The sequence below is a fragment of the Choloepus didactylus genome, chromosome 1 (assembly GCF_015220235.1).
Source record: "Choloepus didactylus isolate mChoDid1 chromosome 1, mChoDid1.pri, whole genome shotgun sequence".
Classification (NCBI taxonomy): domain Eukaryota; kingdom Metazoa; phylum Chordata; class Mammalia; order Pilosa; family Megalonychidae; genus Choloepus; species Choloepus didactylus.
The window spans coordinates 198446354-198463917 of NC_051307.1; the positions used below are offsets into that span (position 1 = coordinate 198446354).

General features: G+C 42.4%; 1 protein-coding gene across 3 annotated transcripts; it reads right to left on the minus strand.

Annotated features, from left to right (window-relative positions):
• Positions 1-267: 267 nt before the first annotated feature.
• CCR1 (C-C motif chemokine receptor 1) lies at positions 268-16831 on the minus strand. Of its 3 annotated transcripts, XR_005218756.1 has the most exons (5): positions 16561-16831; positions 4303-4417; positions 2423-2575; positions 1664-1732; positions 268-1325 (listed from the first exon to the last, which is right to left on the minus strand). XR_005218756.1 is itself a non-coding variant. In XM_037849206.1 (2 exons), exons 1-2 carry the CDS (start codon positions 16583-16585, stop codon positions 12973-12975), a joined length of 1107 nt encoding a protein of 368 aa, XP_037705134.1. In that variant the 5' UTR covers positions 16586-16831; the 3' UTR covers positions 11760-12972. The 3 variants fall into 3 exon arrangements, 1 of the variants encoding a protein (XP_037705134.1); XR_005218757.1 differs by lacking the exon at positions 4303-4417; XM_037849206.1 differs by lacking the exons at positions 268-1325; positions 1664-1732; positions 2423-2575; positions 4303-4417 and adding an exon at positions 11760-14054.
• Positions 16832-17564: the final 733 nt, after the last annotated feature.

Below are 17564 nucleotides of genomic sequence, written 5' to 3' on the forward strand. Positions count from 1 at the left end.
ATCTTTTGTGTTTTTTTTTTTTTTTTTCTGATTGGGTTGTTTATTTTCTTATTGAGTTGTATGAATTATTTGTAAAATCTGGATACAAGTCTTTTATCAGCTTAAGTGCTTTGCAAATAATTTCTCCCACTCTGTTTGCTGTCTTTTCCTTTTCTTAATGGTGTCTTTTTGAAGTGTAAGAGTTTTGAATTTTGATGAGATCCAGGTTATCCTTTCTTTTTTTTTTTTTTCATTTATGTATCATGCTTTTGGTGTCATAGTAAAGAAATCTTTGCCTAGTCTAAGGTCTTGAAGATTTTCTCCTGGGTTTCTTACAAAATTTTAAGTGTTTTAGTTCTTACTTTTAAGTCTATGATTCATTTTGAGTTAATTTTTGTGTAGGTTTGAGGTGAGACTCTAAATTCATCTAATAATATACAGTATATATACAACTATTTTTTTACTTAGCAAAATATTGTGGACAACTTTCCATGACAGGCAGCATTTTTTCTTTAATTTTACTACTGTTAATAACATTATTCCATTTTATGAACATAATGTAAACATTAGGGTGTTGGTAAGTGTTTAACAACTGGCTGTCAAAAAAGGGGAAAGTCCTTTTTTGATCTGTAGCATTCACCAATTTCTCTGGTGTAAATACTCCTACCACGGCCAATTTCAGGTTCCAATATGACAGTCACCTATGGATTTGGGAAGCTAGTGCATAGTTGGTTCTTGTTGAATTGCTGCAAACTAGCTCCAGCACTTTACTAAAGCTGTATAACCAATCTCCTTTTTTTTTTTTTGCTTCTCGTTTCCTTCTACCATCAACATACAAAAGGTGCATCGAGGCAGGAAGCAGTCTGTTTTATTCACTACTATAAATGAATGCTGGGCCTCCAGGGAGTTTCTTAGCCCCTTCATTTGGAACACAGATGTGGGCAATATCCTTGCATGCTTCTGTGATCACATTCCGCAGTGTCGATCATGCTTACTTTCCAGACAACTCCCAGTCTTGTTTTCTGGTGACGACAAAGAAAATCAGGTTTTTAGCTAAACAGGAAAAGTACAAGCTGCTTGAGCTTCTACAATTTTTCAGACAACTTCAAAATTTAAATAATGGAGGAAACTTCCCTTTTTTTCTCCCTTTTAGGAAGCAAGTGCTGAATGAAGCAAAGGCTGAGTCTCCTTGCCGAAGGGGAAATGGTTGTCTTGAGAGGGACTGGAGTGAAGCCACAATGTGTCAACTTCCTGGTTGCATCTCGGACATCAAAGGAATGCAAGGAAATCACTGGAGAGTGACACTTTTCAAAGAAAAGGCACCCAGCCTTCCTTTCGAGGAAACCCTGTAAGAAGTGCAGATAAAATTAGGGGACCACCTGGGGCAGATACTTGTAATAAACAGCTATTCAGTGCCTCTTTGTAGCTCTGTGGCCATCCACATAGTTTTATCCACATCATTACTAGGAGGGAAGAGGCAGAGACCTGGGGATACAGGGGAAGAGTGAGCAGTGTGAGGTCCAGGAGAAAGTGGGCACCGAGCAGTCTGGGGACAAGAGGGTTTGTGCAACTATCAGTAACTGAGAAGCTGTTTATTCCAAGTCTTTATAACTACCACTCTTTAAAAATACTCTCTTCCATTCATATGAAAAAGTAGGACTCAGAGAGGTGTTAAGATACCTACCCAGGTCTCCTGGCACATAAATACCCATCTTTTAAGGCCTCTGCTCCAAGGGTACCCACGTGGTCACCCCTGAAAAGGAAACTCAATCTCAGTATATTATAGTGGCTTCCTGCTCTAGCCCTATCTCCCAGCTCATCACTCCCAGCCCCTGCCCCCCTACTACCCCTGCTCACCCCCTCAGCCCCCCTTGCACACTGTGAAACTCAGACCAAAATTCTTGGGGCTCCCAGTGGATGTTATGTTTCTGGGTCTTTATTCACACCACATCCTCCTGGAATGCTCATCCACTTTGTTCTTCTGGAAACACCTGTCAGCTTTTTCTTTTCTCTGTCTCTCTGTCCCTCTCCAAGTTTTCCCCTCTCCCCACCCTTCCCTCTTTCCTTTCCACTTTCTCTCTCCCTCCCTCCCTCTCTCCCTCCCTCTTCCTTCCTTCCCTCCCTCCCTCCTTCCTTCCTTCCTTTTTTCTCACAAATAATATTTTTTCTCATTATGTGCTCATTTAAAAAATCAGATATTACTGAAAGAGTGGACAAAAGAAAATAAACATCACCCTATTGTGGTGGCTATATATAGTGTCAACCTAGCTAAGCTGAAACTTCATTTCTTAGAATTCCTTCCCTGTAAGGTTGCAGGTTAGTGAGGCCATGAGAGATGGTTAGAATGAGAAGTGGAAGGAGAGTGAGGCTAAAGTGATCTGCTCTGAAGGTGGAAGCAGGCTCTGCGGTGGCTTACGCAGGCTTCTGTCCACTGCTGGCTCACCTCGATGGTGCAGGATGGTACCTGGACGTGCTGTGACTTCAGCTCCCGTTGCTCCCCTCCTCCTGCTCCTGCAAGTCTTGGACCAGGGACACGGGCATCTCCCTGGCCAACGGTGTAGCCTCCCCTGCAGGTCACTTGTGGCATTATGGTTGGCTGCATGAGAGGCAAAGGAAGGCTCTGGCTTGTTCTCATGGATTCCAGTTGTCCATGTGGGTTCTGGTGTGTCCTTACAGGTTCCACCTTGTTCTTGCTCTCATCCTCTGTGGTTTTCCTTTCTGACTGCTAGTGGGGTTGACATGTAGAGACTCCATGCACAGCAGTAATGCAGAAGCAACAGGCTGCACAGACTCCTCCACAGCCTCCCACAGTTTCATAGTCTGATTGCTAAGTAAATCCCTGTTCCAGAGGTTCCTAAACTTCCTAAGTTTGTGGTGCCCTTAACGTATCAGAACTTTTTTATCGGTGTCTCAGGCCAAAAAGAATACCAAACAGCTCTGCCTATTAAGTGGTTAGATACAGACAAGTATTTTTGTTCCAACAATTTAATAGGTGTTTGAAGGGAAAATAGACACAGATTGAAAGAAAAAAATAGCCTTTGATTTTATTCTTAAATAATCGGAGGCAATTGGCAAATACGCCTGTTGGCATGATCCAACTTCTTAAACCTTAAAAGCAGGTCGGAGCTGCCACCTTCTTCTCTCTCCCATGCTGTCATTCCTTACAGCAACCACTGAAAACCCAGCTTCACAAAGATGAGACAACTTTGAAAGTAACGTGCCATAATCTAATGATGAAACTGTGAACTGCTTCAAACTTGTAGTCCCTACGGTGTCTGAGAGAAGTCAGGTGTCAGTGTATTTCCCCTGGAAATGTGAAATATCCCACAGCACCTCTGCAAGTTCATCGTGGCCCCGAATGATGCACCTGCACCCATATCCCATCGGCCAGTGATCAGGGCTGTTAAATTTGGATATATTTCCTTCCTGGAATATGCATCAGAAGAGTTTTCTTTCTATTTAACATTAATATTATGAGCATATTCCCACATCAATAAAAGCTCTTTCATTTCATATCTGTACCATATTCCATATTTACCAATATTTATTTAGCCCTTCTCCAGTTACTATTTCCTGTGAATATTTTCTTAAAATGGATGCCCAGGAGCAATAAAACCAACTGAACTCCTTTTAAAGATTTTTATATCTATTATCAAATTACTCTCCAGAAATGTTGCATTAACTTATATTCCCATCAAGAATATATGGCAATGACAGTTTTGCTACATCTTTACCTACCTCAGGTATTTTTGTTTAAAATAAAATAAGATAAAGTAAAATAAAATAGAATCTCTTCACCATTTTTAATAGGCCAAAGGAGGATATCATTGTCTTTTTATTACAAGTGAGATTAGTATTTTTATATTAACTGCTGTTTCATTTCTTCTATGACCTATCTGTTTATATCTTTGTTCATTTTTTAAAAATTATTGGCTACATTAATGATTTTCTTATTGCTTTGTAAGATGGCCTTATATATTAGTGGAGTTGACACTTTGACATCTTTGTCTTAAATAATCTCTTTAGTTTGTTATTTATAATATTTTTATAGAAGCATAGTTATACTTCATGCTTTATAATGCATGCTAATAAATAAGCAGGCAAATCTCTCCCCTATTACAACACTTTTCTTTTTTGAAATTTGTTTAGAATGCTTCATCTCATTATTTCTTGAAATGAATTTTAGGTTTGTTAAAAAAAAAAAGAGCCATGACCAAATGCTTTTGGAGTTGAATGAAAGCTACAAAGAAAATTTGGTCCTGCTCTTTCAAAGCTCTGGTCAACCATCGCTTCATCTGGCCCAGTTCCCCTGGATGAACTCACCAGCATGTGGCTCCTGTCCCACCACAGTGAGTGGAAAACTTCAGTGCAAGTGTGGGCAGCAAGCCATTCTCCTTGGGAGTCCTTGTCCTCCTGGTGTTAGCTCAAGGGGCTTGTACTGAATGAAGGGATGGATGAATGAGTGGGCAGAGGAGTGACATTTGGATGAATGAATACACAAATAAATGGATAAATAAAATTTATTGTTGAACCCTCGTTTTCCCCTTCCAGTGTTTGGCTTCCAGGGGGATAAGGCAGGGCAGGGCGTGTGTGAGGCTAAAGTTGGAGGGAGCCCTAGTTAAGAAAGTAGAGGGGGCCAGGGCTTCCCACGGAGCACGGCAGGGAGACGGCAGCACAGTGAGTACCCAAAGGCACAGCACCCAGGCGTGGGGATGGAGCAGAGCCCTACTGACTCTCCTTAGATTATCACAGCCCTTGTTCCTTTCCTGGCATCTAAGTTTCAGTCTTTTCACTGTTCCTCATTTCCTGTCGTAGAAACTGAGAAAAGGAAATGAAAGGATCAGATACAAATGTTATGTAACTTCAAAGCAAGCTAACCCCACCGTGCCAAAATTCTTCTTCAGCATGGAGATCTGATTGCACTGAGCTGTGTCAGAGATAAACAGCAACGTCTATGGAAGTAAAATCAATTTTCTTTTTTTTTTAAATTTCATCCAAAGAATTTCATGGTAAAAGATGTTAATTACACAGTGGGTTGGTGAATCATTTTAAACGGCTGGTTAAGAGAAGGAAAGAGTGGATCAGGGAAGGAAATGTAAAGTCAGCCAACATCAGGGTTTCTTATTACCCCACCAACATCAAGTCCTCTAACTGTGGAAAAATCAAAATGTATTCAGTCTGGTCCGTGTTTCCCAAGATTTAACTAGAGGAATTGCCTTTTAAATTTTTGCTGTTATCTTCACACCAATGTAGTATTTACTTAAGCAAATTTATTTTAATTAACAATAGTAATCCTTTATATGGTGACAACTATGTGCTGAGAACTCTAAGAACTGTTCATGTATTAACTCATTTTATCCTCCTGACAACCCCATTAGGTAGGTGCTATCGTTATCTCCATTTCAAAGAAGGAGATGAGGAGGCTCTGAGAAATTAAGTAACTTAGCATGTTGCACAACAGATTAAATATTTCAATAAAAAAGACAATACTATTGTGTTAGCAGAAGAAAATATAGGAAAATTTGCACTTAAGGGCAAAGAAGGAGCCCTTAATCTACGTTTAAATGGCATAAACCAAAAGACAAAATTTGATGAATTTAATTACAGCAAAATTAAGGACTTCTATTCAAAACAGGGTGCCATGCACAAAGTTAATATACAGGTGAGAGAATGTTAGAAGTCATTTACAAAGTCTATAGCATTTAAGGAATGAAAGTCCAGAATAACCAAAACCTCTTGCAAATCAGAAAGAAATAGCGCCAAACCCAATAAAGACTGGTGAAAGATATGAAAAGGTAATTTACAAAAGAAGCAGGTAAACATAAATAAAACCATTTCTAAGTATAACATAACCAGACTGCTAAAAATCAAGGATAAATTAATGTTAAAAGCAACCAGAGTAAAAAATGATGCATTTCCTAGGGGCTAACAATGATACAAATAACAGCTAACTTCTCATCAGGAACAATGGCGTCTAGAAGGCAGTGGAATAGCAACTTTAGAATGATGAAAGAAAATACTGTCAATGCAGAATGCTACATCTGGAAAAAATATTCTTCAATTATGAGGGTGAAATAAATACATTTTCAAAAAATTGAAAGCTGCCAGAATTCTTTTCCAATAGATATATACTGAAGAGGTGCTAAAATGAGTTTTTCAGGCTGAAGCAAAATGACACCAGATAAATACTTGGGAGAATATAAAAGACTATCTCTTTTTTTCTTCTCTAGAACTTTGTTCTAGAAAATTTATAGCACTGGGTGGCTATATTAGAAAAGAAGAAACTTCTTAAATCCAATGACCACAGCTTCCACCTTAATAAACTAGGGGGAAAAAAGGAAATAAACACCAAAGTAAGCAGAAGAAAAGAAATGATAAATATAAGAGCAGAAATCAATAAAGAAAAATCAACGAATTCATCAATAAAAGTGTGCTTATGATGCGGGAAAAGGGAGGGTCAGGGCTATGTGGATTTTTTTAAAGAAAGATAAAAATTAAAGAAAGGTGGTCTCTCCGTCTCCATCCCCCTGGTGATAAGCTTATGTGGAGAGTGGGCTCAAGGGCTGCCGGGCACTTGACTGATGGGCAGGCTCTCACTCCACTGGCAACAGCGGGCACTAGGCTGCCATGTCCAGAAGAATCATCACTCACTGAGGGATTAGGCAAAAAAGAAAATACACTGACAGCAATGGGAGTTAGGAGTCTCGTTAAATGAGGAAGCAGTTTCAAATGTGAAAAGGGGAAGACTAGAAAGTACAATGTTATGTAAGATTGGCATTGGAGGTACTGGTGTGAGTGGTGTGAATTTATGGTTCTCAATGTAGATAGAGAATAGATGGATGATAGATTAGATAGATAGACATATGGATAGATAGACATAGAGATGTATATGTTTGTTCTGCGTCCATGTGTCCATGTTTATACATTCACAGATAGTTTTCCTAGCTCTGCCCACTGACAAGGCCCAGAAACAATAACACCCCACTAGCAATAAGCACACCTAGTACCCAGATCTTGGTTTTTAAATGTTAGTCTCTGCTACAAGGAACCAGACTACTTGGAAAACTGTCCATGGCTGGGGCAGGGAAAATACAAGATGAGCCTGGAAGCTCTTGTGCCAAAAAGAAAGGAAGTACTCAAAAAATGATGAGGGGACAAAGCCAAAGGACAAAAAAGCCAGCTTGAAGGGGTTCCCACTGGACAACTCTGGATTATTTGTACATTAAAAAAAAACAAAAACAAAACCACAGTGTATCATTAGATTATATCCCATGGAATAGCAAAGGAATCCATGAGGTCATACTGATATAAATGAGTGAATGAATGAATGAATAGAGTGTGGGAGAAAAGAAGCCTCTACAGTAGAATGTCAACTCATAATAATCACTTGTTCATTAATACTTTACAGTGGAGAAACCTGGTAGACACTTTCTTAAGCAAGTGATAATGGTTAACGTCTCCAGTCATGGGAGCAGCTTGACATATGCCTCCTGCTATGAGGCACTGGGAATACAGCATCGCTTCTGTGAGATTCCTGCCATAGTGGCCTGACCTGTATCTAGTCATCAGTAAACATCAGGTAAACCCACACCGAGGGATCAGCTTTCATTTACCTGTGGTCTGCAAAAATGTTGAGGTCACAAAAGACCAGGAGAGCCTGAGGAACTGTTCCAGATTGAAGGAGACTAGAGAGGCAGGACAGCTAAATAAAACAAGTGATTCTGGACCCTACGACTACGAAAGACAGTATTAGCAAGACGGGCAACATTGGAAAGAGGACTGTGGAGAGATGATGACATTGCATCAGGGTTTGTTTCCTGATTTTGATGGTTTTGTTGTGGTCAATGGGAGGGCTTCCTCTTGAAGCATGGAAGTGTGAAGAGGCATCATATTTGCAATGTGCTCTGAAATTGCAAAAGAGGGAAAAAGAGTATCTCCGTCTCTATCTCTAACCGTCTGTATCTGGAGAGAGAAGGAAGGAAGAAGAATGGGTTGGGCAAATGGAGCATGTTGATAAGCGGGGAGTCTGGATGGAGGTGTGAGAGCTCTCTGTGCTGGTGTGCTGTTCTGTTCTGAAAGGTTGGCATCCGAGAGCATGGGGTGTGAGTCCCATGAACACAGCACCTGGGAGTGGGAGGTGAGGAGAGGGCACCCGCCAGGAAGAGCTGGACATATCTTAGGTGAGGAAGGAAGGGCACCAGCAGGGAGAAGACTTCAGACAGCTTCTTGAATAAAGCTGGAGAAAGATCCCCCTATGTTACTTGCTTTATTTTATTTAATCCTCAAGACAGCCCCACGAGGTAGACACTAGTCTTATTCTCACTTAATAGATAAAGAAATCGGAGGCTCCGAGAGTTATTCATCTAACCAGGGTTTACTAAGTACTTGTGACCCGTCAAAATTTATATGAAGATTATGCAAAAAATAATGTGTGATTATATGTACGGGTGCTGTGATGGTTAAGTTCCTGTGTCATCTTGACTAGGTCATATTGTCCAATTGTTTGGTCAAGCAAGCACTGGTCTGATTGTTACTATGAAGACCTTATGTGGATTTAAATCATTAGTTAGTTGATTACAGCCACGGCTGATTACATCTACAATCAACAAAGGAGACTGCTTTTGGCAATGAGAGAAATCTCATCCAATCATTTAGAGGCCTTAAAGAGAGAACTGATGATTTCAGCAGTCAGAAGGTAAAGTTTCCATCTCTACTTCAGCCAGCCAGCTTCTCCTGGGGAATTCACTGAAGACCATCATTGACGTTCCCAACTTGTGGCCTGCCCTACAGAAATCAGACTTGCCAATCCCAGAGTCACATGAGCTAATTCCTATAATAAATCTCATAATATTTTCATATGCAAACACACTCATTTATTTCCTGTCTGTTCTATTTCCCTGGAGAACTGTGACTAATACAGGTGCATTTAGGAAGCAATACTGGAAAAGAAGTGCATTAAAATCTTAACATGCTAAAAGAAATTCTATTTGGGTAGTGAGATAACTTCCATTTGGGGGAGTAGTGAGGCTTCCTTTTTTTAATTTGTGCCTTTTCACTGTTTCCAGTTTCCTACAATGAACATGTATTGTCTTTAATAAGGAACAACAGAATGATAATTATTATTTTAAAAAATATAACTATGGGATGTTGTGAAACATTCCTCACTACGAAACTTGCTTCCTGTAAATCACAGGTTGTTTTTTGATGCAGTTTTATATTCCTTGTTTTCCCGAATTAGTGGGCAAATGTTTCGTAATCCAATTGAGCCTCTTGCTCTCCACATCCCAGGGCTGTGAGGTCTATAAATGAAGAGGTGACATCCACCTCCACTCCAAAAGCCTGTCTGTGTCTTCATTTTCCGTGTGGAAGCATAACCCCAGTGCAATGTGACTTCTTCCTCCCCAGGTAAAAGTTTTCCAGATCTTTATGACACTAACTTCTTTTCACAAAGATGATGTGAACACAGGACCCGACTCCCACTTGCACAGGCCTTCTGAAGGAGAGGGAGGCTTGGTAAGAGCACAGCTCAAGTGTCCAAAAAAGGAAAGAGGTAGCCCAGTGGTGTCACTGTGCCATAGGGTGGGGCACCCATGGGCTGAGGGCGCCTTCTGATTGACAGATCCCTTCCTTCCCCCACTGCCCTGGCACCATGAGCTCTGCAGCAGCCTGCACCCATCCCATCCTGGGCTCTGTTGGCATCTGTGCACCTGTCTGCCTACTGAGCTGAGGGCTCTGTAAGAACCAGCCTCTCACAGCTGCTTCTGCCAGGGCTCAGGGAGCTTGTTTGAAGGGGGCAGACCATCAGTCACCATTTCTGCATTGAATTGCTTTGTGCAAGCAATAATGGGGAAGTGGGTGGCATAAATTAGGGTGCATCCTTGGCATAGAATTCAGTGCCAGCTCCAAAAAACAATGCTTTTCATAGATTTATTAGTCTGGGAAAGTGATCACAGCATATTGTTAATTTAAAACAGCAATAAAAGAACAGTGAGTACAACTAGAGTTCATCTTTGTTATAATCATAAGCACGAAATATGCATGAGGTAAAAAGCTAAAGAAAATTCATCCAAAATGTATAGTGGTTGTTTAGGGGTAGTGGGATTGTGGGTAATTTTGCTGTTTGTATTTTTCCTTTTGGGTTTTTAATATTTCTTATAAACAGTTTTCACTAATAGTGAAAAGAATTTTCAAGGAATATGCATTTAAGAGGTGGTATCTTAGATCTTACACCTAAAGTACAAGCAATGAAAGAAGAAATAGATAAATGGGATCTCCTCAAAATTGAATACTTTTGTACATCAAAGGACTTTGTCAGAGAGTAAAAAGGCAGCCTACTCAATGTGTAGAATATATAAAGAAATACTACAACTTGACAAGAAAAAGACGACAATGCAAATAAAAAATGGGCAAAAGACATGGATAGACAACTTTCCAAAGAGGAAATACAAGTGACTAAAAAGAATATGAAAAGATGCTTAACTTCACTAGCTATTAGGGAAATGCAAATCAAAACCACAATGAGATACAATTTCACACCTACTAGAATGAGCATTATCAAAAACCAAAACAAAACAAAACAGAAAACTACAAGTGCTGGAGAGGATGTGGAGAAATAAAACACTTATTCACTCTTGGTGGAAGTGTAGAATGGTGCGTCTGTTCTAGAATGAAGTTTGGAGGTTCCTCAGGAAGCTAGGTATAGAACTGCCCTATGATCTGGCAATCCCACTACTAGGTATATACTAAGAAGAATTGAAAGCCAGACACAAATAGACATTTGCATGACAATGTTTATATTGGCATTTTTCATGATTGCCAGTAGATGGAAACAGCCCAAATGTACATCAAATGATGAGTGGATAAACAAACTGTGGTATAAACATACAATGAAATATTATGCAGCTGAAAAAAGGAATGCAGCCATGATGCATGCAACAATGTGGTTGAACCTTGAGGATACTATGTTGAATGAAACAAGCCAGAAACAAAAGGACAAATATTGATGGTCTCACTAATATGAACTAATTATAATGAGAAAGCTCTGGGAGTAATTTGAGAGCATAGGTTATCAGGAGATAGAAAGAGGGTAGAGATTGGGCAAATGATGCTTATGGAGTACAGAATGTTTAATAAAGTTGATTGTAAATGTTTGGAAATGGATAGCAAATTATTATGTGATGGCAGCACACTATCATAAGTGTAACTAGCAATGCTGAGTGTGAGTTTGGTTGAAAGCGGAAGGCTAAGGTCGAGTATGTCACTAGAAGAAAAGCTAGAGGATAAAACCTGGGACTGTATAACATAGCAAAACCTATAGTAGACAACGACTGTGGTTAATTGTACAAATAAAAGAAAGTTATTAGATGAACTAGAACAAATGTACATCACTACTACAGGGTGTTAATAATAGGATGGTATAAGGGAAATATACAATTAATGCAAACTAAGGTCTATAGTTAACAATACATTGTATTATTCTTTTATTAATTGTAACTGATACCATATGAAAAGTAAATGTCAATGAGAGGGGGCTTTAAGGGGTAAGGGATTTTTTTTTTTTTCAGAAGAAATGAAAATGTTCTCATATTGATCTTGGTGGTGAATGCATAACTATGTGATTATACCAAGAGCCATTGATTGCACACTTCGGATGGATTGTATGGTGTGTGAATAAAATGGTTGGAAAAAAAAAAGACAAGCCATATAGCATAATGCAGCAACTATTGAATTACTAACATATATCAGTGTTCTGGTTGATAAATACAACTTATTTGTATGTATGTAATGAAACAAAAGTTTAATGAAACAATACATGCACTTTGTAATTGTGTACAACTAAAACTAAAGTTTATGAAACAATGCTAGCATTTATTACTCATGATTACCACTGATATTTTTAAAAAAAGAAATATACATTTGAGGGAAACGGGAACAAAGGCATGATAAATAGGGGTCTTTGGTGAGAGATGAAGTGTTACGTTGTCTGTAAGGACATTTTGGGTACCCTAGAGCCTCCACCCCACCCTTCTGCAAGGGCAGGGGTCTTCCTTGCAGACATTTTTACCCTCCCAGCCCCAGACACTGTCAGCTTCACAACAGACCATTTACTGCTGATGGGTCCAAGGTGGGAGCCAGAACTCTGGTCTATAAAACTAGAAAGCTTGGGGTACGGGGGCCAAAAGGAAGAAAATCAACCCTACCTCCATTTGCCTTTATTAATTTCTGCACTAAAGCCATCAGAATTTACCACCACATCACTGAACTTGCAGAGAAGGGAGCTCCCGAAAAATACTCAGAAAGAAGGGAACGGTGAACAGAAATGACGAATGCCTCCCCTCCATGGCTGCTCTGAGAAGCACACGTTATATGTATGGTCAGTGCTTAGCCTACTGCGTGAATGGTTTGATTTTAGAGAACATGACAATTCTCTCTAAGAGTTTTCTTAGTTCCACTCCCAACAGAAGTTGCCCAATCCTAATTCCCACTGGGTCTCAAGTTCTTCCATCATCTATATTCCCCAGGGTTTCCGAGAGCCTAAACCCGGCAGGGGTGTGGGGATCGGGAGGATGGGGGATGTTGAGAGGGGGGCGATGCTGGCTACTGATCGGCTCTGGGGCTCGGACTGGAGGCCCCTCTGGAGATCACGCCATCCAAGTCCACTGGGCGTTGCCTGGGTGGGGGATGCTGCAGTGGCTTTCACAAATCTGAAATCCTGTTTGGGCCCAAGCCCTTCACTCATACCCTTTGTCCCAGGCTTCTGGCATGTTCCATTTTGCCCATTCATCTCCTTTCCACCAGGGAGAAGTTCATAGAAAAGATCAGAGGTGATTTAGCCTAGACCACTTTGCAGCTCCCTCTCTCCCCCAAAGGGCTGTGATTCCATTTCAGGAGTCAGACACTGGCTGGGAGAGCGAAGTTGCCTCCTCTCCCGCGTGGCCGGTGTGGCTGTCAGGTCACTCTTCCAGGTCCTGAATTGTCCTCCAGGGGGCTGAGTCAGAAGCCAGCGGAGAGTTCTTGCTCCCCTGTGGAGGGAGACATGGAGCTGACCCTCTCCAACCTCTCTGTGGCGAGGAAGGGAAACAGTTTAGCCAGGTGCACAGCGACGAGCCTGTGGCACAACTGGTGGAGGTACTTGCGGAACCTCTCGCCAACGAAGGCGTAGATCACGGGGTTGACGCAGCAGTGTGTGTAGGCGATCACCTCCGTCACTTGTATGGCCAGGTCCAGCTGTTTGCTCTGCTCACACTGATTGGTGAAAAGGTAGTCTTGGAAAGCAGAAACAAATATAGTCAGATTATAGGGGGTCCAAAAAAGAAAGAAGATGACCATGATGACAAAAATCAGACGGACGGCTTTGAGCTTCTTTTCATTTGGACGTTTGAGCAGAATCCTTACAATTCCCGTGTAACAAACAATCATGACCAACAGAGGAAAAACCAGCCCCAAGATATTCAGTTTCAGAGCTTGGAACTGTTTCCACTTCCTTAGGTTTTCATGAGGGAAATGAAGACTGCAGGTGTGATGAGTGAACTCCCACTGGGCCTTGGAAAAGTACAAGCCCGGGGTAGAAGCCAAGATGGCCAGGGCCCAGGTGACCACGCTGGTGAGGATACCAAAGGTGACAGTCCGGGCCCGCAGGGAGAACACCGCATGGACGATGGCCAGGTACCTGTCGATCGTCAGCAGGATGATGAAGAAGATCTCACTGTACAAACCTATATAATAAAGCCCAGAGAGGAGCTTACACATGGCATCACCAAAAATCCAGTTGTCCTTCAGCTTGTAGTCAATCCAGAAGGGCAGTGTGAAAAGGAAGAGCAGGTCAGAAATGGCCAGGTTGAGGAGGTAGATGCTGGTCATACTTTTAAGCCTCTTGTATTGCATGAGGATCAGGACCACCAGGATGTTGCCAACGAGGCCAATGATAAACACCAGGGAGTACAAAGGGGGCAGCAGGTGGGCCCCAAAGGCTCTCACCTCCATCTTCTGGCACGGGGTTGTATCATCCCCATAGTCATATTCTGTGGTCATATCATAGTTCTCTGAGGTAGTCGATGTTTCCATACTGGCTTCTCCTGTGGGTTCAGGAAAATGGTTTCTGTATTTATTTTGCTGTTAAACACTATGGACTCCAGACGACAAAGACAAGGCAATGGTTAATTTCTTCAACCACCTGACAAATGTTTTTTTGACATGCCCTGGAGTTGGACCAAGCCTTAAACAACCCTTCAGTGTTCCCTAAATCAGAGGCAATGACACAAAGGGTCAGAATGGTTAGGAAACTCAACCAAGACACACAGCTGCTGAGAACAAGAGTTGGAGCTCAAACCCAGGTTGTTTGACTTTCAAGCCCATTCCCCAAACCACTTACCTTTCCTACCCCCAATCACAGAGTGATGACTTTGCACTACAGAGTGCACAGGAGTGCCCTGGGAAGGGACATGGTCCTGGCTGAGAGTGAAAAACTTATAAACCCATCTTTGTGGCTTTAGGGGCTAGAAATGTTGTCAGCTGGGGGTTGCAAGTGTGTGGGCAGTTTTGTTTTCTTTTTTTGATTTATGTTTTGGTTATCATCAAGATGGGGCTGGGGGGATGCTATTGTCATTTGATGGGCAGGGCTGAGGATTTCCTGCAATGAAAAAATTATCCGACCCCAAATGCCAATAGTGCTGCCATCATGAAATCTTAATAGGCCAACCCCATCTCTTTACAGCTGAGGGCACCAGAGTGGACTAAGCCTGGCCCATGTCACATGGCCCACAAGTAGGTAGGCAGGTAGGTCTACAGGTAACTCTGCACCCCTGTGAGAGCTATGCAGAGGATTCGGAGGGGAGCACAGGCTGGGAAGAAGAGAAAGCTGGGGTATCGGAGAAGGAAGAACTCAGAACAGACTTGGGTCATGAGATGGTGTCCCAGTGACCAGGTGGAAGCTGTGACTCTGCTAGAATAAGCTCTTTGATATTTTTAACCAAGGGTTGTCTTGAAACAAACAAAAACAAAACAGAAAAGAACCACAAGATAGTTTGTCTTTGAAGGACTTCCCTCTGCCCCTACTTTTTAGCAAATTTTTTAGTCCTTTCTGATCCACCTACTGAAGACTGCCCCACCTCCCACCTCAAAGGAAGCATGGGCTTTGGTGTAACACCAGATGGGTAAACTTGGACAAGTTAATTTGCCTCTCTGAGCCTCAGTTCCTCACCTGTAATGTGGGGGAGTGATATTTCCCTCACAGGGCTACTGTGAGGTCATGTATGAGAAAAACACTGCACCCCCCACCCCACCCCGCCCTCCGGCACTGAGTGGACCCTCAGTTCTAATCCTGTACTGGCTGATGTCTGCTGCTCCCCAAATCCCACCTTCCAGGCCTCTTTTCTGTTGCTAATCTGTAAAGTGAATTCTGCTTGACAGTGATGGACGTGACGGCCCCTTCAGGGTGAACAGCACTTTGAAATTCTCTCTGACTGGGACAAGACTGACCCCATGAGCCCAGTGTCTGGGGATTTTTGGCTAAGATGAAGGCAAGTTGAGTCAGCACCCTCAAGTGCCCACATTTCAAACAGTCACCTCCTTTCTGCCTCCCCTCATCCCCCAACTCCCAACCCTATTTGCTTTTCCCCCAACTTGTCAGGTTTCATGCAACAACTCCAGGGTATATGGCTCCTAAAGGGAGATGGCCTGGGATGGGGCCTTGGAGGATAAAACAAAGGACCATGTTGCCATCCCATCTCCCAGCCCTGCTGTAATCTGCTGCAAAAGTCTGGTCCAAAGGCCATTGCCCAGTAGTCAGTGGTTCCTATGGAGGAAGAGTTGAAGTAGGCACCTCCCAGTAGCCACCATGCCCTTCTATCTTCATCTGTCATTCATTTTCCTTCCTACCTGCCACAACTCCTGGTTATCAGAATCAGAAAAATTCTGACCTGCCTCTCTGTTAGTAGAATAGAACAGATGCTCCCAAGAGGTCATCCAGCCAGCTCCCTGTCTTCAGGTGGGTGAAGTCCTACCTCCTCCAATAGCAGTCAGCACTCCTGGTTTTGAGAATCCTTGATTCTACTCTTGCTAAGAAATCATTTCTGTATCAAATCACCCTTGCAATTGCAAAGTTCTTCCCAATTAATATGTCCCTCTTGCTACAACTTCTTCATATACCAGGCTTGGTTTTCCTTTCCACAGGGACCTTTGTCAAGCAAATTCCTCTTCATCACTTTCCACAGAAAGCATCTCTTGTCTCCTAATACTGGGCTAACTTTCTTTAATCAGTCATAAGCAATCAAACATCCAAGAAGGCTTCCATTGTAGCAAAAACAAAAAAACAAAAAGACATTTCACATCTGAGCACCCAGCCTTAAAAATCCACCTGTTCTCAGTGTTGTTATATGGAAATGATAGCTCAGCAGATGCATCAAGGTGTTACTTAGACACTTGCCTGGCCCTCAGAACTCACCACCTTTGGTGAGATAGACAGGTAAACTAGTGATATTTTACAACGTGAGAAAGGCTACAGTCTGCCCAGGTACATGCATGTCTTTAAACAAGATTTCCCTAAATAGTAACTCACAAGATGAAACAAACAATTCCACTTACTCTGGTTCCAAGGGATTTTGTCCATGAAGTCTTCGTTTCGGGTTCTCAAAGACTGTTTATGAATTCAAGTTTCAAGTTCCTGGCCGAGTAGGAAGTACTTGGCTTCCTGTGTGATGATGGAGATTGGACTCTGGGTTTCACAGCCTCTCGGAATAACAAGAGAGGGGCAAAGTTCTTCTTTTTGTATCATGAGGTGTCCATGGATGGCCACAGCACCCACCAGTGGCTAGTGCTTGGAGGCCAAGTTCACTGCAAAGGTTTTCTTTGCTCTCTCAACTGTGCTATGATTCTTCTCTCCAGGAGCTCTGTCTTAAGAGAATTGATAGGGGTGGAGTTGGGTGGAGTTGGGTGGCTCAAGATGGGTGGAAACAAAGTGTTCCCAGAACCTATGGAGCAATGGAAGGCCGGGATTGGGGGTGGGGGGAGCACGAGGAGGCAGGGCATAGAGTTCTTGTGGTCAGCGGACACATACACCCTCTTTTTTTTTTAAAGATTGCAAATGGGACAGAGAGAGGGATATAAACAGAAACTCTGAGTCCTGTTCCTCAAAACTGGTCTGACTGATGTGAGACAAGAGAGAAGTGTCAGCTTCTCTTTGGTGCCCCCTACCTCCTCTACCTCTGACCGACCACTGCCCCTCGCTTCTCTGTTCCCCAGTCCCTTCTCCCCACAAATCCCACAAGTGGTTTTACTCCAGGGAGCCTCCAGCCTGGGGTGAATGCAGGTCTGCTGGTTGCGTTTTGGCTTTCCTTTTCCAATCCTCCCACCCCACCCTGTTTTTGCAAAGGCTACACATGGGCCAAATTCAAATCCCAGTCCCCCATTTGTGACAAACGGGCAGATGACTATGCCTTTCTAAGTCTTCGCTCCCCTTTGTCAATGAGAACAAGCTTAACGCTTGTGGGACGGTGTGGGAGGTCAGCTGCCACGTGAAAAATGTCACAGAGCACCTGGCACAAGGAAACTGTCTGATAAATGATGCTTGCTGTGAGGCCCCACAGCTG